Source organism: Parasteatoda tepidariorum, chromosome 6 (genome assembly GCF_982258835.1).
Source record: "Parasteatoda tepidariorum strain Cologne lab strain chromosome 6, Ptep-v5.0, whole genome shotgun sequence".
In the NCBI taxonomy this organism is placed as follows: domain Eukaryota; kingdom Metazoa; phylum Arthropoda; class Arachnida; order Araneae; family Theridiidae; genus Parasteatoda; species Parasteatoda tepidariorum.
The window spans coordinates 13,332,982-13,358,512 of record NC_141760.1 but is presented as its reverse complement, the minus strand read 5'-3'; the positions used below and the strand labels follow the sequence as shown (position 1 = coordinate 13,358,512).

At 32.3% G+C, this 25,531-nt stretch overlaps 1 protein-coding gene across 1 annotated transcript; it reads right to left on the bottom strand.

Moving 5' to 3' along the window:
- Positions 1-5,038: 5,038 nt before the first annotated feature.
- LOC107437737 (cytochrome P450 2C8) lies at positions 5,039-24,673 on the bottom strand. The gene is made up of 6 exons (XM_016049832.5): positions 24,289-24,673; positions 21,109-21,433; positions 13,084-13,283; positions 10,053-10,316; positions 8,363-8,539; positions 5,039-5,204 (listed from the first exon to the last, which is right to left on the bottom strand). The coding sequence occupies exons 1-6, from the start codon at positions 24,638-24,640 to the stop codon at positions 5,059-5,061; spliced, it is 1,464 nt and encodes a 487-aa protein (XP_015905318.2). The 5' UTR covers positions 24,641-24,673; the 3' UTR covers positions 5,039-5,058.
- Positions 24,674-25,531: the final 858 nt, after the last annotated feature.

Genomic DNA, 25,531 nt, shown 5'->3' with positions numbered 1-25,531 from the left:
AGGCGTCGATTGGTTTACTCACGCCGACTTAAGACAAAACTATTCACCTTACACCCCTATTCCAAGTGACTTTTCCTCGTTACCATAGTAACCGCCACGACGCGAGACGGATGTCTGAAGGAGTTCTCCTGAAAGTTGTACTATTCACTCTTTGGAAACAGAAGGGATGGTTGACGACTGAATATAAAAATGCTTCTTCCTAAAACCGGAAGAAATATAGAAAACTTCCGATGTATCCATCCGCTCATGTTAAGCTTACGAGGCGAAGTCTGAACAGACTTAATATTCTAATGAATTTTATAATTGTAATTTTTGTTCAAATTTACGCGAAATTTTAATTAATTAATAAATTCTAACAGGTCGTAAGCATAAAACAAATTTAACAAAATTAATATCGCAACATTAATAAAGTGTAAGTTGTGCTATGTTTTGTGTGTTATCGCTTATTTGGTTACATTTGAGTCAAATATCATCGTTTGTGATAAAAAATCGTATGAGTAAAATATCATCGTTTGATACATCGTAACATGCTTGTGGAGTCTTCCAAATTTATTTGTTATTTGTTTCGTTGAAAATTAAATTGAAAGAATGTATTATAGGGCAAACACTACAAGTATAATAATATTTGACGGCGCACTTTTCTAGCTAAGGCGTAAAAGTCATATGACAAATTTTAACCCCTAGCGCCATCTGTACTTAGCTTTACCCGATCAACCATCCAGAGGCGTCTCAATGTTACGCTTTTCCCCCACTATTCATACTTTTCCTCTCTTCGTTTCCTCAGTTTCTGCAAATCTGGTTTTATCCTCACGGAACATTTCAGTAAGAAATTGGAATGTATGTCAAAAGGAGAAAAGCAAGATGAGCCGAGACTTTTCAAACGGAATTGTGGATATTGGGTAAATCACATAACCTTTAAGCACCTATTCTATTTACTAAGTGTGTAGAAAGAGTGATGTTTCTAAAGAATTCTGGAAACTGTTTTCTTAAGAACATTTGCAAAAACTGCTTAAATTCTCTCTGAAAAATGCTATCTCGGTTTGGAAGTACACGTGTGTGTGCTAATGTGCTTTTTCTGCTGGCTCTCAAACAAATCAAATGCAAAAATAAAAAAGAAGAAATCTAAGAAGAAGTGCTTCCCTTCAAACAAGTCTGAAACTTCGCCTAACTTAACTTACAGTGGATAAATTTGTATCGGGAAAGGCGGACCCATCATCACATAGATTTCTTGACTGTATAATAAAGTGGAACATTCTTTTAAAATGAGTTTTTGAATAAAATAGAAAATGTATTTTCTATTTAAGATGTCTAGCTCCTTTTACTGAAGCTTGATGGGCCGCAGAGAGAACAAAGGTTGAGCGATTATTGATAAAGAATGTCTTAAAATTTACGCATGATTTGAATTAGATAAAAATTTAATTTTTTAGTATCGTTAACCACGAAAAAGAAAACAGTTGACAGCCTGGGGTTAGTAAAAATGCAGACTACAATTAAGAACTACTGAATTCTCATTGTTGAAAACCCATGAAATAATCCAATGAGACATTTCCTGGAAGTGTACTCTCCTGTTTCAGTGATCAGAATCGGCCCCCTAGATCATGCATTTTAACATAACCATAGGATTCCTCTCCGTTGGGTTATTTTAATTCAAAGGCGTATGTCAGCATACCCAAATTGAAAGAGTAGATTCAACGTTGCATCAACAAAATTAGCTACATTTACACAAAAATGGTCATGGGAAATTTTGACAAAAGGGTGAGCCAGCAAAGGCGTGGAAGTCATTTACTCGATGTATTATTTCATATATGACTCTATCCTGTGTACTTTGCTTCAATAAAAAAAATAAACATAATTGAAAAAAAAAATAACAACAGCGTTTTCCATTTAATTCAAATCTTGCGTTGATTTTAAGTTAATCAAAATATTTAAAGTTCCCACTCGATATTTTTACCGTCGGTGGTCGGGACAAAAATGGACGTAAAAATGACGTCCATTTTAACGATATCATGAGTGCACAAAAATATCGTAAATATGAACTCATAGCTAAGAAAATACTCGACCCATTTTAACAAAGCAATGTTTTACTTTAATGAGAATTTTGAAACTAACAAAATAATTTGTAATACTGCAACTTTTTTTTAAATATATTCATATATACGTAAAATAATACTTCAGGGGTGAAAAGTTCATTAAAAATAATATGCTCGTTAGAAGCTTTTATTTTCGGTACATAACACACGTTAAAATAACTGCTAAGTTCGTGTTTTAACTTGAAAATAAACCACACAAAGGAACTGACATTTCACGACGAATGAACAAACAAGAAAAGTATGATAAATAAATGTATTGTATCCTTTAAAAAGAAAGTAACGCAAATTATGAAAGGCCATAAATTATGCACATCTAAGAATTAAGAGAGTCATTCTTCCTTCAATCAAATGAGATTCAAGATGTTTCATTTACTGTGTGGCAACATCACAGGAAATTTTGAGTTAAATAAACTTTTCTCAAAACAAATGACTAAATTTTTATCTCTATATTAAAATGAATTATTGAGTGTGAACGGTATAATGAACGTTAAAATAACGTCTATGGAATAGCAAACGAGACTCAATGCATCCATCGTTATAATAGGAGAGTCGTTGTAATAAGGGGTCGTAGTTGTACTAAAGAGCGCAGACTATACAACACACTTATCCGTCTACGTTCGGCACAGAATTTTTAAAAAAAATTAAAAACTCTAATTTTAAACGTTGTGTTTGGTGTATTGTAGATAAAAAAACAGTGAAATCAATAACAATCAATCATTATTTATTTAAACTTTTGAAAAATGGTAATATTTTAGCAAAAATTTTGGATTTTAATACGAAAACGGCTAATGCTCTACACAAAAAAGTTATTAACATATCCCTTTTATTTTTTTATTACAAGTTCTTGATACATTTAAGAGTGTTATGAACTAAAAACTAAGAATTATTTAAATAATTACACATAAAATAGTTTTATACATTGAAATTACATAAAAATGTTTAAAAAAATTACTATCTACCAGCACTTAAAGTGGACATAAAATGAAAAATAAAATAGTTGGAACAAAGTTTGTAGTTCATTACACTCTATACATTATAGCGAACAGTTGTGTCTAATATTTTAAAGATATCTCTTTTACATTTTGAATTATCACAAAAGTCGTAGGGTAAAATGAGCTAAAAACTACTTTCTCAGAAACGACAGTTAAAGTTTTCAAGCAACTGAAATAAATGTAAAAAAAGTAGTAAAGTTCTAAAAAGTCTCTAGGATTATAGCTAAAACCTTCTTTTTAGCATAATTTCTTTCCCTTTTCCTTCTTATTTTTTCTGTTTAGTTTTGTTGTGGTTGTTTATGAATTTTGTTAAAAATCGACAATTCAAAATATTTTTTGAAGAAACGACTAATGGTCTAGAGAAAAAAGTAATTGATATATCTCTTTCATATTTTTAATACAATTAGGTGAGACCCTTAGGAATGTTCTGAACTACAAACTAAACATATATTTCAGTATTTACGTATGTTATGAAATTATATAGTGAAAACATAAATTTAAAAAAAATATACACGTCCTCTACATATATACTATACATATGAGGGCAGAAATCACAAAATATGTTTTGGATTAGAGTTGCTCGTCAATTATATTTCATACATTATAATAAACAATATTGCAAAATATTATAAAAGAAATTATTTTACATTTCAACTGATGACAAGAATCGTAACGTAAAATAAAAGAAAAAAGATTTTTCAATCAGTCGAAGGCCAAATACCATTAGTGTATTGATAATATTGTTCTTGTTTATCTTTTTAGTTGAAGAGAATCCCACAGAGAAATCACAGCTTTTGCAATTAATTGTAAAATTTGAGCATAATCCCATCATTGAGTCTTCTTTGAAGTCCAATTTTGGAGCGAAACACTGAGGGCAACAAAGCATTGTTATCACATTTATCAAAATCTCGATGTCCAAAATTCTATTACCTGTCAACTGCGATATATTTTTCGACTTTTTTTCTTCAAAATATTTCATGTTTTCTTCCAATTTGGAAGAACTTGCAGTAGAAATATTGAGCAAATCCGAATTTTCAACTGCCGCGTTTGTTTTTACTTCGTCTTTACAGAAACGATTTCCATGAAACTTACGTTTTTTTTTTCGAATAATTCCTAGCTTTTCCCATATTTAATAAATAAAAAAGATTAAATAATATAGGTACTAATAAAATACTGTATTTTTACTAAAGAAAAGTAGTTATAAAGTGTAATAGAATAAAGAAGACAGTAAACAAACAACATCAAACTAAAGAATCCAAACAACAAACTAAAGGCTGTATTGCCATATGTATTTTGCAGAAATATAGTAAAAAAAACTGATGTATGGGGCTGTGTACGTAGCACAAATTTAAAAGTTGAAAATTGACAATATTTCTATAAAAAAAAAAAAGCTAAAAGAAACAACGTAGAACGTGAAAAATAGTTAGTTTCGGTTTCCAAATCCCACTTCCGGTTTGCTACTATGATCGACTATGATAAGACTGCTTTTATTCAAATCACAATAACTCCGGATCTAAGCAACGTAGAAACAAAAGTGAAACTGTTCTGGATTCAGAAAAGTTCACTCTAAATTAAAATAAAATAATCTCACAATCGGAATTTTCATTGAAATTGGCCTTATTTACCTAGTACCTTAACTGTAAAAATAATTCTTAAATTACACATTGCTTGGTTTTTACAATACCTATTTTTTTTCCTTCTAAATATAACTATTGCAAGTAACTTCTTACTTTTGCCAATAAAAGAAACATAATAATAATTTAAAAATTAAAAATGATTTTGTTCCAATTTCACAAATGAAAGGTATTAAACTTTCACTTTTCCAACTATTCGATTTAAATAGCAATAACAAAAAGGAAATGTTATTAAATGCTTATGAATGAGTCCTGAATAATGATTTAAATATTGAATGATTTTGTAATCAGTTTTGAAAGAAAATGAGTCCATTACACATAATGAAAAATTCTTAAAATAATTTATTCAGTCTTTGGGTCACTTCTTGCAATAGCCCTGAAGGTTGTATTTCCATTTCCAGGACGAAGAGTAAAATTCTGAAAAATAGCCGCCAATATAAGGAATGCTTCCATTTGTGCTAAGGACTGACCTGGACAATCTCTTTTCCCTGAAACAGTAAGAAAACGAGATTATACTCAATAAATCAAGATAAGGAAGTTGTCTATCAAATCGTTTAGATTATACACTATCTGTCCAAAATATATCAAAACACCCAGTTTGTTACGAACAAGAATGCCCTTTTACTAACGAGTGTATTACGAATGTATTTCGAACTATAGAGTATCCGTTTGGCATCTATGACAGCCTGCTGTTGTTGTAGTTCATTTACGTCGCACTATTGGCTATTAGCGAAGGTCTGGGAAACATCCCTGAGGATGAACCAAAGACATGCCATCATAATTTTGATCCTCTGCAGAGGGTATTCTATGACAGCCTGCACACACATCTGGGGAAACTTTCCATCGGTTTTTAATATGTGTCAAAGGAAAACCGATTCCTGCAGATGTGAGTTTGCTGGCAGTGAAGAGGATCAATTTGTCCTCGTAATATGAGATTGTAATTCGTACCAGTGTGGGGTTCGAAATAAATTATAGGAGGGTTTAGATTTAGATTGGGCACCTGAAAATGCCTCTTTAGTTATCAAATACCCATTTCGTCTCACCATGGTTCCGCACGTTTCGGTAGCAGTTCTCCTGCTGGGTCTCAGGCCGAAAATTTGCCGGTTGGAAATGGGAGGGGTCCACAAACAGTTCAGAGTTCTTGTTTCCAGTCATATGATATAAGAGACGCAGACCGAACCGTGAAAGAAAAAAAAACTCCAGATGCAGATTTGCTTCTTTAAGGTGGATATTTTTTAACAGATAGAGAGTTATATGTGGGTTTTGAGCAATGTAAAGATAAGCCACTCTTTTTCTCAAAGTTGGCTGGTACTTTGCAAGTGTCTGATCGATACGAATTCAGCAGATTACTCACACCAACCGCAGTGCTGACATAAAATATCCTCAGTGGTGGACGGATCATGGGTTAGAGTCCTCTTGCCGTCAGGCTAACCACGGGAGGTTTTCGATGCTTTTTTTCTCCATGTAACGCAACTATGGGTTAGTTCCATTAAAAAGTCCTCCATGAAGGCCAATTTCTCCCGATACTTGATACTTATTATCTTGTCTACTGGATTGGGTTCAATATTACATGTCTACGGAGTTGAACATAGGTAGACGTAAACTCAAAATTGAGTCTGCTGCTCAACGACGGTTATGAAATAAAATGGAAAATGTGAGAATCCGGAAGGAAAAAACAGCGAGCATTTTTCTTTGTTTCCTTTTTGAAAAATATTATTGAACTGACGACTCAATGAAAATATTTTTTTATTCAATACAACAATTTTTATGCATTATTCTATGTAACACACATTTTATTTTACCCATGTTCTGTGATAATTGTTAATAATATCCGATAAGGATAAACCTATAAGGAGTCGGCAGGAATCTCAAAAAATGGCCTTTAAACCTTGAAAAAAAAACAATAAATGTCAGGAATACAGGCTAATGGCCCTTAACCTTTAAAAGCCATCAGTGAAGGGAAATTGCCGTAATTTATAAAACTTTGTGCAATGGAGGGAATACTGGGCAATTGGGTACTTGCACTTCAAGAAGACGAGGACCAGTAATACCCATATATACGATCAATGACGTTAACGCCATCTGATAGTTTATAAGCAAAATGGCGGGTTAAAGTTGAGCTAAGTTTCTTCCTATAAGTTAGAATGTTAATTAACTATAAGTTAATTAAATATAGAGCCGTATCGCATTTCTAATGTGTTGCAATATAATTTTTCCTCGTCTATGCCTCTTACTTAACTTAGATTCATTATTTGTTTATGTATTTTATTGTAAACGTGATATATCTTGTTTTGTTTACCTGGCAACTTCAATACATAATTAATTTGCTTATGAGTTACGTGGCTTTGTGGCCGTGTTTGTGGTAAGTCAGAAATATATAGTGAGAAAATTGAAATTTTATGAAAGAATATAGAATGTGTCACTTAAAAGAATTGATGTTGATGGCTTGGCTTACTCGAAATAGAATGGAAATAGCAGTTGCTAACGTAGACAAATGCCACGTTTCAACTACCCATCAGGATAGAGCTACCCACTCTACGTCACTTGCAAGTATCCCATTATCTTTTCAGGTTTATTATGAATATTACATATTGATATCTAAAAATTTGTCTTTGATAACGAAAACAAAGGAAAATATGAACCTACTTATTGCACCAAGAAAATACTCATAACCAGTATTAATAAATAAAAATCACGCTGATTAAAAGTATAAAATAATCATGCATCATACTGTCATTCGATACAGTGTCTAAATAATGTGTGAAATGTTTAATCATTTCATATTTCGACTGTACCATTTTCGGCATTGCATACAATGCTGGATGTCCAGAACTGTCGATTGCATATCTATCTATATTATATAAAACGCTAATACGTACGTATGTATCAATAAAACCGATGATATTTCTTTTCTCGCGTTGGCAACAGTTTTCATATTATATAAAACGCTAATACGTACGTATGTATCAATAAAACCGGTGATATTTCTTTTCTCGCGTTGGCAACAGTTTTCATTTTTAATTGATTGGCTTCGGCGCGCAAGAGCACGTAATGAGCATCTCATGGCTAATCTATATTATATAAAACGCTAATACGTTTTAATCGATAGGCTTCGGCGTGCAAGAGCACGTAGTGAGAATCATATGTCTAATCAGGTGAATTCTCATAGAATTGTCAAAAAATGTCTCACAAAATTATCTTCATCGAAGCCGATGCTTTACACCCGGCGTTCAGTACTATTTCATATTGTTTTACAACACATGGTTTTAGCCCTCTGGTGGGAAAGACTTTAAAACAAAACTTACAACCGTCACTTTTCTCAACAACTGAAATTTAGAATAGTGTGATTAAGAAAAGTATGTGAACTGTTTGCAATTTCAAATTAATACTTAAATGCACAGGTTTAGAATTTTCTGCAGTGAAAAGTTTTCGGAACTTCAGTGTTCAAAAAAGTATACAAAAGCTAGACGTTAAGAACGTATCCAATGATCGAGTAAAGCGAGCATCGGATTGCAAAGCAATCCGAAATGAACTGCGAAAGCAGTTCCGAGGGTTGGCGAGCGCCAGCGAGCAGGGGGCGAAGCCTCCTAGTATAACTATAATTTACTAAGGGGGGTTGAAGTCGCTAAACATGAAATATGTTTACCGATTCCGAAGGGATAGGGTCCTTCTGTCTTTATTTTCTTGCCATCCTTTCCGAGAAATCGACCCACATCAAACTTTTCTGGTTCCGGAAATGTGACTGGATCATTGTTGATCGTCCATAGATTGGCATAGATGATACTTCGCTTGGGAATGAGATATCCGTTGATAGTTGTATCCTCTAGAATATATATATCAAAAATGTTTAATCTTAAATGTAAAAAAAATGAAGAAAAGGTCTAAGATATTTTATCCCGGGAAAGAATCTGTGAAAAAGAAAGAAACTTGATTGTGAGCTATGGTTAATTTGTGAGAGTAATTATGAGATAAGTAGAACCCCGACTCCCCACAAGGGGGTATACGGAGATTAAAGTTTAAATATTACGTTAAGTATTTGTTGATAACAGCATAAATAGTAAGAACATGAAAAACTAAAAATGCAGTATAATTTTGGGCAAATGACAGTACTGGTGATCAACGAAGGAAAGCAATAAAATAAAACAATCAAATAATATTCATCAAATTCTTCAAAGTGTGTCAGATGTCGGGTGCAAGTCCAGGTAATTCATTATGATGAGTAATAGTTTCTAGGTATCTGTTCCAATATATCAGTAGAAATAACAGGCCACTTTCTGTTATACAAATCAATAGATGATAACAGGACAGCTTAAGTAGCAGCAGAACAAGTTAAACAAAAAGGGGAAGGGCAATCAATATCGAAAACAAAAACAAATATTTATTTAAACAAAACAAGTTCCATATTTTAAGGGTGGAATCCTTCAGATTATATAAAAGTTAAGCATTACAATACAAGCTGATGCTTAGTATTTGGTGGTCAATAGTAGACTGATTCTGCTGTACAGAATATCAGCCCTCTAGTGGGGAGATTTCAATTTAAGCTAATTTATTACTACATTTCTTAACACAAGTCAGCTGTAACAGTGCTGTCATTCAAAATAGGTTCAAGTCTAAGGATATTAAAATCAATGTAAATGTCCAAAGCAATCAATAAATGCATAAAATGACTGGTGTAAATGGCTGAGTAATTATAAAGGAGAATACGATGCATTCTTATAGTTTTTGAAGAAAAAATGATTAAGGACTTACTTAACTTTCTTTTGTTAGTCATTTTTGCTTCTTTTTGTGAGTCGTTGTTAGCTGATTTGTGTCTTAAACTTAAAAAAAAAATTAGTTTTTTCCTTTACTTTCCTTTAAAAATGTCTTTGTTATTAATTTTAAGAGTAAAATAGATGTCTCTTAAACCATTAACATGCCTATTACTAACCATTGACATGCCTTAAACAAGCCAGCTTGTTTATCCCCCCCCCCTTAAAAAACGATCACAATTGTTCTACTACTTTTTTTAATGATGATAGAACACCGCGACACCGTTTTCGGCAAAAGATGACGATTTCTACTTGTTATTCTCGATGAAAAAAATTTGTTTTCTTTCTTTTAAGATAGTTGCGTATTGGAGAAATATTTCTATGCCAGCTTATTGCCCCAATGAGAAACACTCGGTCGGTAAATTTGAAAATAACTTATTTATTTATTTTAAAACCAGACGCAGCGTATTCCTGCTGAAAAATTAGTTTTCTTCATTGTGCATTGAGGGAAATTTATGTACCAGTTTGGGCAGTACCAGTCAATTGGAAAATGAGTACCTATTTTTATATTTTCAGTTCAAATCTTACCGTAGTTACTGTACTGTGCAGTGGTGTAAAAAGATTGTCCCGTTCTGTGCAATTCTTGAATGAAAGCCTCAAAGTACGGTAAGTTCTGCCTGTCCTGCCACGATGGCAACCTCTCTCTTCCAACCACAGCATCCAGCTCTTTTTGTGCAAGCTTCTGTTCTTCTGGCTGACCACTGGCTCTCATGAGAAGACAGAGAACAGCAGCTGAGACAGTTTCTGTACCTTCCATTGTCATGTTCATTGAGATGGCTATCAATCTATCCCCTGCAATAGAATGAACTTATATATGCTTTATGTAAAAGATTTTTACCATTGGTATTAAAAGTCATTCAATTACATATAATTCTTGGTAAGCTTTCACTAGAAATGGTTTTCGAACACATGCATTAAAAAAATCGGAGCATTGTCCTCAAATACTTTAAATAGTAAAAGCATTTAACATTTAGCACTTAACTGTTTTATAAAATTATATATAAAGGGTATATGACACTATTGGAATACATATAATTCAGAGAGCGTTTCCAAAAAGTTTGAAAAGGCTCAAATATCTCGAGAAATTACAACATGTCCAAAATCTTAAAATACACAGATAAAACATTTTTAAAATATACATTCAATGATATTCAATTTGACCCCCAAACTCATCCCCTCTGAAGGTAGGGCGGGTTCACATTAAAATCATAAATATGAATTCTTATTGCAGATTTTGATTCACCAGAAAAAACTATCACAATTCGACTATTATGCATTTTAGTTTACAGATAACCCAAAATTGTTCTAAATGGAGATATCTTGAGAAATGCCCTTATTGACACCAAACTCAACTCCACTACATTCCTTAACTGGAGAGATATTCAAGAAGTGAGTGTCAAATTTTGTGCCAGTTTTGTTTTCCAAAACATTTTACAATATAATTTTAATATTTTTGGTCCGACATGTATTTCGAGAAAACTCCATTGTGAACCATTTTTACCTCATTTTGATTTTACAGTAACAATGCCATCCATGAACTAAAATATAACAACCTGTTAGTTAAAATGTAAAAAAAAAATTTCGGAGAATCTGCAATAGAAAAATGCATTCCTGTTTATTATTTCGAAGTCGCGCCCAAACGTAGGGGTGAGTTAGGGGGAATCATATTTGCTATCATTAAATGCATCTTTTGAAAATATTTCGTAATTGTTTTATACTTTAGATCCATTTCAGTATTTTTCGGACACCTTCTATACTTTCGGATCAAATGCTTAGAGTGTTCAAAGCTAACATTTATTGCAAAAAAAAAGCTCAATAAGTATAAGAAAACAACAGCTTTGTGTTCGAGAATGTTAATGATACGTATTTTCCAAGAAATGGGAATCAGGACTTTGAAACCAAAATGTCTTAATATACTAAAGGATTTAATATGTGGATTTCATCCATTTTTATTCTAAATACCTCAAAATTATAATTATGCTAAATTTTTCAAAAGTTATCAAAATAAAAACTACCAACCCTACTTGTTTAACAACTTTTTTGAACGCTTTAAGCATTGTGCTATGCTAAAATTTAATGATTGGAAATTATGATATATCTTTTTTAAAATCAACCAAATCATGAAAAGGACTGGCATAGGTGTGATATTAATAGATTGTTATATAAGGATCTTGAGTCGTTCTTGTAGCTACCTAAGCAGTTGTCTGCATAAAGATCTTCGGAGAATCTCTGATCTGGCACATTTTCGCCAGGAAGGCAAGAAGGTTTGGTATTGGTGTCATGTCAATCGATTGTTTATAGAAGATCTTGAGTGGTTCATATAGTTACCTAAGCAATTGTATACATAAAGGTATTCGGAGGATCTTTGATATGACACATTTTCGCCAAGAAGACAAGAAGGATTATTATTGATGTCATGTCAATCGATTGTTTATAGAGGATCTTGAGGGACTCATATAGCTACCTAAGCAGTTGTAAGCGTAAAGGTCTTCCGAGAATCTCTGATCTGACACAGTTTTGCCAAGAAGACAAGAAGGATTGGCATAGGTGTCTTGTCAACAGACTTAGATTGCTTATATATGATCTTGATTGGTCCATAAAGCTACCTAAGCAGTTGTATGCATAAAGGTCTTTCGAGAATCTCTGATCTGACACAGTTTCGCCAAGAAGACAAGAAGGATTGGCATAGGTGTCTTGTCAACAGACTTAGATTGCTTATATATGATCTTGAGTGGTCCATAAAGCTACCTAAGCAGTTGTATGCATAAAGGTCTTTCGAGAATCTCTGATCTGACACAGTTTCGCCAAGAAGACAAGAAGGATTGGCATAGGTGTCTTGCCAACAGACTTAGATTGCTTATATATGATCTTGAGTGGTCCATAAAGCTACCTAAGCAGTTGTATGCATAAAGGTCTTTCGAGAATCTCTGATCTGACACAGTTTCGCCAAGAAGACAAGAAGGATTGCCATAGGTGTCTTGTCAACAGACTTAGATTGCTTATATATGATCTTGAGTGGTCCTTAAAGCTACCTAAGCAGTTGTATGCATAAAGGTCTTCGGAGAATCTCTGATCTAACACATTTTAAGGCGAGAAGGATTGGTATTGATGTCGTGTCAATAAATTGCTTATATAGGATTTTGAGTGGTCCATATAGCTACCTAAGCAGTGTTCTGCATAAAGGAGTCCGAAGAGACGTCTTTGATCTTACTTTTCACCAAGAGGACAGGAAGGATTGGCATTGGCATTGTATCAATAGATTGCTTATATAGAGTCATGAGTGGTGCATGCAGCTACCTAAGCAGCTGTCTGAATAAAGGTCTACGGAGAATCTCTGATCCGACGCATTTTTGACAAGAAGGCAAGAGCTAATAAGTTCAGGGTTCAGTTCGGTGTTGTTCCTGGTTCGAATACGTTCAATCCCCCCCCCCCTTATAGTGTGGATTTTTCGATCTTATTCGTTGTTTGCAAGAGTTGTGCTCTGCTTGTGTTTAACTCGTAGGCTTGATATGGCACATGTGGTTAAAAAGGAAGACTAAAAATTTAATTTAATTCTTACTTGTAAAAGAGCTATTGAGCAGCTTTCCTTCTTGTTTCAATTTCTCTATGTGGTGTAAATAGCTGTCCACGTAATCTTTAAGATGATTTGGATCGTAGTTATAAATGTGATCATCGATTATATCCCTGTATACCTTCCTGGCAAACGTCCTAGCCCTCCGTATTTCAGAAGACCATGAAAAGAATTGAATAGCTATGTATCTAAATGAATGCAGGAGAAATTAGTCAGACAGATATGATCAGACATTTTTTTTAAGTGATAGCAAAACTGAAACAAATAGCGATGTTTTTAGTTATACGTATATTATCTATACAGAGATGCCAACTTGCTCAGCGTTGTAAAAAAATATCTTCTAGTGGTAACGAAACTTCGATTATTTTTAGTTTAGTATTTTTCATTTTAATTGGTTTTTCCACCACTTCATATCAAAATTTCAAAGCATCATATGAAATGCTATTTTATCTTAAGTTTAAAACACGACAATTCATCGGCACCACGGTATGCGAGCAACCCAAATGGGTAGCAAAAGTGGGGACGATAAATTAGTAATTTTAGTCTGATGAGCAACCCAGAAACGAATGGTGTTGCCAGGATACCTGGATCATCGTTTTAACAAAGTCACAGACAAGTCAATCGCTTATATAACCCTTTCCTTGTCGTTGACAAATTTTTTTCACTCTAATGTAAATATGCAAATAGTTGCATATATTTTTGTATTATTTAATATTCTATTACACCTGCGTAAATGTTAATATTATTCTGACACCTGTAATTATCATTACATGCTTATCTAGTTTAATCTCAATTATGTTTAATTTCCTATCGATTTCATTGTATGCTCAACTGACTTCACACATTCCTCCATTATATGTCTCAAAAATTCGACGAATCAGTCACTTTGCGGCATAACACTGCGATATGAGCTATGTTCTAATTCGAATAATGTTCCATTGCAGCTACCTCGTCTAAACGCTATAAAATGTTTAGACATTTGCAGTTTTAATGTCAGGAAATATGATAATTCATCTACTATAATTTTTTTGCTTTTTCTAATTATTTAATTATATTTTATCATTTAAAATTTAAATTCTGAAGAAAATATAAATAATTTCACTCCTTAAAAATTTTAAATTTTCATCAACTTCTTGATACCTCCAATTCTACTTCCACTTCACACATTCCCCCCGTTGTATAGGTCTCAAATATCCGACGAATCGGTTACTGCCGCGTCGCGGTAAGCGCACAGAAATTTGAGCTATGTTCGGAATGTTTTTCAAATTGAAACGGGTTTTAAACTATTAAAATGAAATCAAGAAAATTAGTGTCAGTGTAGCAACTGTAACGGTTAGATTACAAACATTGCTGTTACCGAATATGAGAAGATATGTGATTCATTGGCTTGACGAAGGAAAAAAAAAAACAATTTCATTGGATGGGAGCACAGAAGCGTTGATAAAGAAAAAAAGATAAATAAATTCTATTTTCATTAAATTATGGCCTCATAATTTGTGGAGAACTTCTTAAAATGAAAAATACTAAAACATTTTTAATAATTTTGCTACCAAAAAAAAAAGAAAGAAAAAAAGAAAAAGAAAAGACTCCTACTCCTAAGCATTGGAACGAACTTAAAAAATAAATGGATTCAGCTCACTGACTAAGAGCTCTTCTTCTAATGCTGAAAATAATGAAGAAGAGAGGGATTTCGGATCGAATACTTAGAACTTTTGTAATAAATTAAAAAACATCTAGGACTCCTAGAGAAAAGGGTCAGAAATTGTTTACGCAATTTCAACATAATCGCTTACGTATGTCAATGCTCACACACTAGTCACAACTTGTACACGTAATTGAATTCGTTCCGCGATCCCCTCTGTCCTGTGATCCCTCTCCGTCCCGCAATATAAAATATAGCTCGTTCACCAGGAGTTGGCACTTGGCTCCGCTTTCATCACATGGTATGCAACGATACTATTTTGCTATTTTCGGGAGAAGGTTGTGAGAACCTTCCTGAACAAGGTTGCTATTTGGCGATCGTATGGCCAAAATATTTATTTCCCAAACTTTAGCTGTATTTTTTTAACATTAAATATTTCATAAATTTGATGATATTTCTCTCTTTTGAGTGAATAGTTTGTCTTTTTTGAGACATTTTGCTGCAATATGTTTAATTAGCTAGAGTAACGAAAGGTATAATACCAGATGATAAAGCGAAGTAAGTTACTGAAAATGAAGACACTGTTTCTGTTTGGCACACATTAAGGGTTGTCTTTATTTCAAGCGCGGAGACGTTTCTCTTCTTACTCCCGCGTTGAAATGAACTCTGCTTCCGAGGAGGTGGTGTCAAGTGCTACTTCCACTTCCTGGTGAACGAACTATATTTAGAGGTCTTATTGGCGCAAGAGAATATTCTATAGCCACCTTAGGGCCAGTGGTCGTAAGTAGCTCACTACAAGTAGTGAAATTACTGTAGTCGCTAGTTTTTTTAGTTGTTTGTAGTGTAGTGTGCTACCTTTTTTTAAGTAGTGTTGTGAATAGTGCAATACAAAAAAAAGTTATTGTAGCGATTCCTATCAACTACTTTTTGCGTTAGTTTAGTATAAGAACAGGGTTCTAACACAACTAATTTTTCGAATTTGATGGGCACAAATCTAAGGCTAATTTATTTTGTGGACGAGAAACTAACGCACGAAATGCCTGCTACTTTATCATACAACCAATGATTGACTTGATCGGTGCAAAATGATATAGTTTTCAACCTTAAAAGTATGTTTTATAAAAATATTTTAAATTTGAAGTCTGTCCTATACCTTTTCGAGGAGCTCTGGGAATCGTTTTGCGGTGTAATAAGTGCTAAGCGGAACATAGTTTAAGAACCTCTCTCCTGTAACATGTGTGTACAGTGCGTAAAATAAAAAGTGAGCATCCTGACTAACTTTTGTTTTAATGATCGGATATTCACGTATTAAGATTCAAAATCATTTCAGCAATATCTGGATGCTAATTAATTAGTGCAGATGATATTCAAAGTTCAAGACGACACAAAAACGCACTTTCTTTAAATAAATTGTGTATGTTATTAAACATATCCTTATGACATGTTTTTTTCTTCTTTTTTTTAATATATATCTGTCGTTGAACAGCCGACCCAATTTTGGGTTTACGACTACTAATGCTCAACTCCGTGTAATTTTTGAACCAATCCAGAACATAAGGAAACTCCTGGATCAGTACCCCCAGAGGTACTGATTTATTATGGGAATATGGAGGACTTTGCGACTCGACATATTTAACGTGCATCAGTCACCATTTACTGCACCAGGAGTCTTCGGCCGGTGGGGCTCGAACCCACGAACTCTTGGACATGGGTCCAGTGTAGGACTGGGCGATATTAGAAATTATATATCGTGATATATCGTCAGTTTTGCATCGCGATATAGCGATGTATCGCGATATAGTATTTTTGAATTTCATTTACTTTAAGGCACAGAAAGTCAGATTTCTATCAAGACTTCATACGCATACTGATTTAAATCAATTTATAAATTTGAAAATATATATGTTTTGCTAAAGAAAGATATTAAATAAATTGACTAAGATGTACAAATCTTACTTAAAATATTTATTGAAAAAATGTGTGTAGATACAGAATGAAATATTTGCACTTCTTTATCGTTTATAAGGTATAAGCAGTCTTAATTTAAGTTAACCCCTAAAACACCCTTAATGAAAAAAAATATTGTTATTAAACAAAAGCTGATTTTAAAATTTCAAAATATATTTTAATTAAAATAAAAGTTAAGTTTAGCCGAAGTTTAAAAAGCCGAAGTTTAAAATTAAAAATGTTCGAATTTTAAACTAAAAAGTAAACATAAGAATTGTAATAATTTATTAAAATTTTCATTCTCTGAAAGATTTCTCAGTTTAAAAATAAAAAGGGAATTTTATAAAGATATTTAGCTGAAATTATTGAAAGAAAATTTAAAAAATTAAAAAAAAAGTTTGTTAAGAAATTCATTATACACTTAAAACAAAGTGTTAAAAATATTTTTTTTTTAAAGAAAAAAAGAAACTTATTTTAACAAATCAACATTTGCTTGTACTATTATTACTATTATGCGTAAATAATTACAGAATTATTAAGTTCGATCGTAATGTTCAAATTCTTAATGAAGAAGTAAACACAAGTTTTGTTATATTTTCTAAAAATGATCACGCAAATAACAAAAGATTTCTTAGTTTAAAAATAAAAAAATAAATAAAAGTGAAATTTATCAATATATTTACCTAACAGCATAGGAACAAAATTTAAAAAATAAGTTCGTTAAAAAATTATTTGTATGCTTAAAACAAAGAGCTAAATAAATTTTAGAAAAAAATGCTTCTTAAACACTATTTTTATTATTATTTCATATAAATAATTAAATTAAATTAAATAATGAACGAACGAAAAACAAAGTAAGGCAAAGTTTCTTAATTAAATTCTTAAAAATAAAAACAAAAGAATTGTGATATTCGGTAATATATTTAGCTAATTAACTAATAATATAAAACGAAAATTAAAAAAAAATAATGATTTTACTCTCTAATAAAACGAAGTAGTAATTGATAAGAAAAAAAAAAGAAATGAATAAAATTCGCAAACTTTTCAAATTCTTTTGAACAAATAAAGTTTATTGATTTATGTCCAAAAAGTAAGTTTTGTTTTAACTTTATTTCTAAAAATAAAAACAACTCAAGATTTATAAATTTAAAATCAGTAATAGAAGCCCATTAAATTATTAGAAGTTTTATCCGAAAGGTTTTCAATAAATTAAAAGAAAGTAAAAAAATAACCTGACAAATTTATTTACTTTGTAATTTAATTCCTTATGGGTGCCTTAAATTAGATTTCCGATAATTTTCACATTTAAAAATATAAAAAAAGTTTTGTCAGAAAATAAATTGTTGTTGTTGTTGTTGTTGTTAATTTACGTCGCACTAGAGCTGCACAATGGGCTATTGGCGACGGTCTGGGAAACATCCCGGAGGATGATCCGAAGACATGCCATCACAATTTTGATCCTCTGCGGAAGGGATGGCACCCCCGCTTCGGTAGCCCGACGACCTGCGCGCGAAGTCGAGCACTTTACGGTAGCACAGTTTAACGAGGACCAATACCGCACACCCTCGGTCCCTACGCAGACTGATCCAAGTGGGTCACCCACCCGCACACTGACCGCAGCCAGTGATGCTTGACTTCGGTGATCTGATGAGAACCGTGTCTTGACGATCAGTCCACTGCGGGACCAGAAAATAAATAAAAAACTTATCTAATTAATGAAGAAACTTTTCTTTATAAATTCTTTTCAATAATAGATTGCGTTCAGAACAAGGTTACGACGGCGATCACGAAGTTAATCCCATTGAAAATAATCTACACGAAACGATTTCAAATCGTGAAGGTGCGAAAACGAACATGTGATATAACGATATAAAGTCTCAAAAGTGATTCTGATTCTACCGCTCATCAGTCAAGGCCGTCTCAACATAACGAAACAATATCGTCTTCCACAGCGCGAGTTGGCATCGGAACGTAAGAGAAAGTCCTTGCGTGTATCGCTATATCGTTATATCGTCTTCTTCACTCGACGGCTTAAATCAGATTTCTGATGCATCGCTTGGAATGAAAGTTGCTGTATCGGTTTGCCGATATAGGCATTAAATCGATATGTCGCGATATATCGATTTATAGCCCAGTCCTAGTCCAGTGTCATACCAGCCAGGCTATCCCGGCCCCTTATGCCATGTTTGTATTTGCCATAAACATAAGAATTACATTCATTCCCCCCCCCCAACGGATTCAGATTCTTGTCCTTCAAGATACGGGGAAGTAGCCGCACTTTGGAAAACATGATCCCAATTTTTAGGTAAGAGAGCAAACGAAATTTTGTACATTTTAATGTTAATTTCACTTTTCGCAGATTCTGCTATATCGCGAGAAGTTTTTAAATGAATCGAAAATTTTTTGCACACATTAAAAATTTTTTTTTATCCAAAGATAATTCTATATAAGAAATAATTTTAAACAATTATTTATTGTTTTCATTAATTTAATTTTTTATTAATAATTGCCAAAATTTTTTAAATTATAAGGTATATTATATACATCATTTTAAAACATGTAATTTTAAATGTCAAAATAAAAAATGTGAAAAAAATCGGATAAATAGTTCTCAATATATCAAATTTTAAATGTACGATTTTTAAAAAATTCGGTAACTCAGAAACTACTTATCACATTTCGTTCAAATTTTATATTTCGTCATTTAAAATACACACTTTGAAATGTAATTTTAAATTACATTTCCAAGTGTGTAATTCAATTGTAATTTAAATTACATAATTTAAATGTAATTACATTTCAAATGTAATTACATTCAATTAGTAAAAGCATGTAATTCAAATTTAATTTTAAATTACATTTTAGAGCATGCCTAACAACAGTGTTTCCCAAAGTGTGATACGTGTACCCCCCATGGGTACGGGAACAGTTTAGAGGGGGAACACGTTCTTATGCGAAATATCTTGCAACAAACGAAAAGTTTAAAAAATTTTATTCAAAAACAAAGCTAGCCATGAAAATTTACGATTACGTATTTTCTATTGGCTCTTTTTTGCAGAGTTAACAGTAATATTTAGTGGTGTCAACAGTCAGTTGTGATTTTTAACTTTTGTGCAATTTTTTTATAGTAAAAAATACAGCACTACGAAAAATTTAGAAGGGGTACACAAAAGTTAAAAGTTTGAGAAACACTGCCTTACAATTCAAAAATTTTCAAGATTAGATGATCAAGAATCCAAATCCGTTTAAAAATATAAATGTAAACTTATTCTGAGGAAGTACGTCTTTTTAATCGTTATATAACGTTATATATCGTCTGCACTAATTACTAAACATATATCAGATAAAGCCCCCGAACCCTTACGATTGAGTCTTAGTACCTGAAGATCCAATCATTAGAGCAAAAGTTATTCCGGGTGTTCACTTTTTTCTCTTTTTTTTCATTCCATAGGGATGTAAAAATTTCCATTCTCCCATTAGCTTTAGACAGATGTATCTTCTATTATCTATAGATAGCCCTATTTTAATACATAATGGCAGATCATGATAATTTATGCTTGTTCATTGTCACTTTAAGGGATGTAGATTAATGGCTTTGCTTGAATTTTCAATAAGCTGTGTTTTTTTTAAATATTTATTTTAATTTCAGTTATTTTTATTTATTTATTTTCTTAATTTTAGGTTTTTTTTCTAGGTACACTTAGCTATACCGTGAAAGATGTGTAAGTTGACCAATTCCTTTAGTATTAAAAATAGTATTAATTCGTAAAAGTATTCCAAAAAGTGATCAACTGTTCTGCTTTGGTTCGGTTTTATTTTATAATTTTATGACCGTCATTGAACAGCCGACCCAATTTTTGGGTTTACGACTATTAATATTCACCACCGTAGCCTTGTCATTTTGAACCCAATCCAGAAGACAGGGGAACTCCTGGATCAAGTATTGGGAGAAATTTGCCTCCGTGGAAAACTTTTTGATGGAACTACTCCGCATTTGCGTTACACGGAGCGGAAGATCACGAGAACCTCCCACGGTTAGCCTGACGGCAAGGGGACTCTAACCCATGATCCGTCTACCGCTGAGGATATTTCACGTCAGCACTGTGGTCGGTTCAAGCCGGATGCGGAATTCGTATCGACCAGCCATCGCCAGGATCGAACCCCGGTTCACCTCATTGGAAGGCAAGCGCTCTATGCCCTGAGCCATCGCGGCTCTTGGTTCTGTTTTGTAATGTCTCTTCTGTTTGGTTCTGCTCTGTTTCTGCTGTAAGCAAAAAAAAAAAACTGATAGTATGTTAATACAGCAATGTGTTAGTATACATTGCAATGTATGTTAATATAATCCTCGATGTTAATATAGCGATGTAATCCTGATAAACTACGTGTTAAAAAAAGAAACACATAATTTGGTTTCGTGTTCTTACCGAAAAACAAAGCCCACAAGCAAAAAACGGTGACTAGAAAATATTTCTAGCAGATGATGAAAAGCGTCTATTAGTTTTGGGAAGAAATCCTTGTCATGTTTCCTCCTAAACAACACATGTGAAATCACGCTGTTCACCGCATAAGCCATGGGAATGTCAAAATCCGTTGGATCACCTCTCGTGGCCCTCATGTCATCCAGGAGTGTCTTGATTTCCTCGTGTATAACTTCTTCTAGCTCGATCTTCCCAAATCCATAATTCTTCACAGTATGCAGAAAAAATCGTCGATGTTCTTTCCATACTTCACCTTCTTCCTGTATCAGTCCTAGAAAATAAATAAAAAATGATTGTTCGTTAACCCGCTGAGTGAATTTTTATACGAAAATTTCAGTCAAAGCAGGTTATCAATAAGTGAAAACTTAGACAGTACATTAGTTCTTCGTTGTTTAACCCTTTTGAAGGCCGTGGTAAGTATACTTACCACCATGTTTTACCACTTTTAATTTAGGTTTCCAATTTCAGCTTTCTTGGAGTGAGTTTGAGTAAAATTGGTAACCATTTGTCACTTTTAAAAAACGTATAAAAGTTATAAAATACATAATTCCTTTTGAAGTTTGTAGCATTTAGGGAATTTATTTTATAAATAAAGAAAAATAAAAGTCAGTAAGTTCCTAATAGGTCATGTTAAATATATTTACCACCAAAAAAATGGCATTTTTATGAACTAAATGAGTTTTTTTTTTAATATCAATTACTGTTCTTAAAACAATTTCAATTCCAAAATTACTTTAACTTTACCAGAAATAAAGGGCCCATTAAAGGGTTAAAGAATAACGGTTGCAAAACGTTCTAAAGCAATTAGTGTTACACTTCTAGTGGTTTATAGCATTTGCTAAAATAGTGTTGTCAGACTAGCTACACTGCACAGGAAAGTATTAAGCAACCTAACTGGAAGTTAAAACATCGACGATGTCAATGATAATGAAACTAAAGCTGTGTGATATTTCGATGCATCGTTAAATATCGATATTTTATTAAATATTCTGATATTGATATTAAAAACAATGTCTCACGATACATCAAAACATATCAACGATTAAAAATATCTAAAAATATCAACAAACGATAATAGTCGGCTCTCGATAAATACCGAAAAATATCAACATTCGATAAATGCCGACAAATACTGAAGAAATAACGGCTCTCGATATGTATCGATGATATCGTTATCCAAAGAGTAAAACCCACTCCCGTGAAAAAGAGTGAGGGATGACAGCATATGTGGTGAAAATCATGCTACACATGCATGTTCCTCAGTTTAAGGCCATGTGCGACTAAACCCGTGACCTTTGTTGAGCTCTATTATTTCTTTTGTTGGAGGTCACCATTTATACAAATACCATACTTTTTATATCCCTTAATTCATATGTTGCTAAATTTTTATAATTACTCTGCTATGTTCAGAATTATGAATGATTATTAAACATGTTTTAGAAAAAAAAAAGTCTTTTTCTTCGGATCCATTATTAAAAAAATAATTTAAAAAAAAACATGATAATTAGTTAAGGGGACGTACGTATACGCATTACAACGTACATTATCGATATTTTTGACAATATATAGCGAAACTAATTTATTATGCATTATTAAAACATTCATTATATTGAAAAAGACTCAAAATAATCCGTTACTTACATAAATTTAATATATTGTCAAATTTTACATTTTAATATGATACTTAATAGAAAATGCTAAATAATTTTTAACAGATCATCATGTCATCAACAATAACTAATTAAGTTAACAATCATGGAGCTGAATTAAAGATTATCCAGGAAACTCAAATTCAAAAATTATTTGTGCGTATTACTTGTGCGACACAAAGATCTTATCAATTGTAATTCATTGTCAATTTCACAATTTAGTACTTGATTTTAGGGTAAAATTTTGCTTCAAAAATTACAAAAAATTCGACATGTTTTAAGCGCTTGAAAATAGGCGCCCATTCTCAAGACGTCTAGTGAGTTTTGAGAATGGGAGTCTATTATCGAACTTTCGAAACATATTGACTTTTCCGCTTCAGTTTCATGGATTAGGCATATCACAAATTAGTGTTACCATTTCTTAAAAATAAATATTGAACTATTGTTAGCACAATTGCTCATAGCCCTGCATTAAAATTTAAGGAAAATATGTAGTCATTATTGTTTTTCTCTTCCAAATAATAAGTTAGGTTATTTTTGATGGTATTAATCTAATAATATGATATGCTAGTGTCAAGTTCTGAAATGTGAAGCACTTTTTGATACGCCACAGAAATAGTAATACAGAAATTTCTGGAACTCACCATCATTGTGTAAAGGAAAAAAAGTTGTACAACCATTAGAATTTTAATAACTGCTATAAAAATAACACATCCAGCCATGAGCAAACAACTTATCTTTGTTTTCGTTTGGCGATTCAAATATTTTACTGCCGATACACTATTTATGTCCGAAAAAACTTGAAGTTTTCGAATTATGAATGCACTGTTAAAAAAGAAGGGGGGGAGAACAGTTATTAAGCACTGTTTCAATAATTCTTTATGTACTTATGTTGCAGTTTCACACCGGATTGAGCAGTTATTAAATTTGTGTCTGCTTAAAAACAAACTGCTCTTCGAATTTAGCTCTTCGAACTGCGAATCAAATTTTGATATTTTTTTTGGGGTGGGGTGGGGGATGAGGGTGCTTGAAATAGTGTCTTAGTTACTTTTGGATTTCAGAAATTACATTACGTATGCTAAAAACTCAATTAACTATTATCTTTTTTTCAATTAACCGTTACTATTTTTCATTTTTTTTTAAAATTAAGACATGGTTGAAAAATTTCTACTTTGATCAACTTGTTGTTTTGCAATTGTTCTTTCTAATAAACAACGAGATTTTTGAAAAGAAACTGTAACTAATTACTAACATATATTTTTTAATAGTCTCTAAAACATTTTTATTTTTCAATTTCATTCGTTTCGATGAAATTTTTAACGCCGTTAATGGCGACGTCTAGGATGCATTCTCAGTTAAAAGCTGAAATTAATAGTGGCGCATGCGTACTCTACTTTTTCTACTTTACTACGGTGTAATGGATATTGCTTAAGAAAGAATCTAGAGTAAATTAAAACTTAAGAAAAAAACGACTCACCTAAACCATTACTAATCCATTCTAAAACATTGCAATCTGGTGGCCTCCCATTAAATTCGTCAGATCTATTTACGAACACTTCTTTTATGCTTTTTGGTCCATTTATTACTACCACCAATTTCCCTCCAACAGTTCTAAAACTAAACACATCTCCATATTTCTTAGCTAATGGAGTGAAATTCTTGTACAGTTTTCCTGATATGAAAGGATAATATCCCAAAAACGGAAGACCCCGCGGACCGGGAGGAAGCTTCCGATTCTTTTTCCACACATTCACTAAGCCTAACGAGAGAACTAAAACAACAACAGTGGAAACAAAGACGGTAGATAAGGCAATGTCTAACAATGCCATTTTCCTGGAAATCGGAAATGAAACATATCTTAAAACTCTAATAAAAGTCATTAGATTATCATCAACCCAGTAACTGATAAGGAATAACACTATCAGCTCAAAAATAGTTAGTTGCGATAATCTATGCGGGATCCATAATCTATTAGATTATTTAACATAATAGGAATTTCATACTTCTTATGAGCAATTTTTTTCATGACATTATAAAATTCGTTTCTTCAAAGATAATTCCATGCAAAAAATAAATTTTAGTAAATGTATATTATTTTTTATTATTTTGTTTAATAATAGTGAGAAAAAAATTAAATTAAAAGTGTTCAATTTTTTACATCATTTTGAAGTAAATAATTTTGCATGGCAAAATACAAAATTTTAGAAAATCGGTCGAATAGTTCCAGAGAATTCCAATTTTTAAAAAGTCGTATATTTAAAATTCGATTTCTCAGGAACTATTCAACCAATTTCTTTCAAATTTTGGATTTTGCCATGAAAAATTACTTTTCTTTAAATGATGTAAGAAATCCTGTACCTTACAGTTCAGAATTTTTTCGACTATTATAATAATATTTTTACATCATTTTGAAGTAAATAATTTTGCATGGCAAAATACAAAATTTTAGAAAATCGGTCGAATAGTTCCAGAGAATTCCAATTTTTAAAAAGTCGTATATTTAAAATTCGATTTCTCAGGAACTATTCAACCAATTTCTTTCAAATTTTGGATTTTGCCATGAAAAATTACTTTTCTTTAAATGATGTAAGAAATCCTGTACCTTACAGTTCAGAATTTTTTCGACTATTATCAAATAAAATAATAAAAAATAATACATATTTGCTGAAATAATTTTTTGTTTGGAATGATTATCTTTAGACAAACAAATTTTATAATGT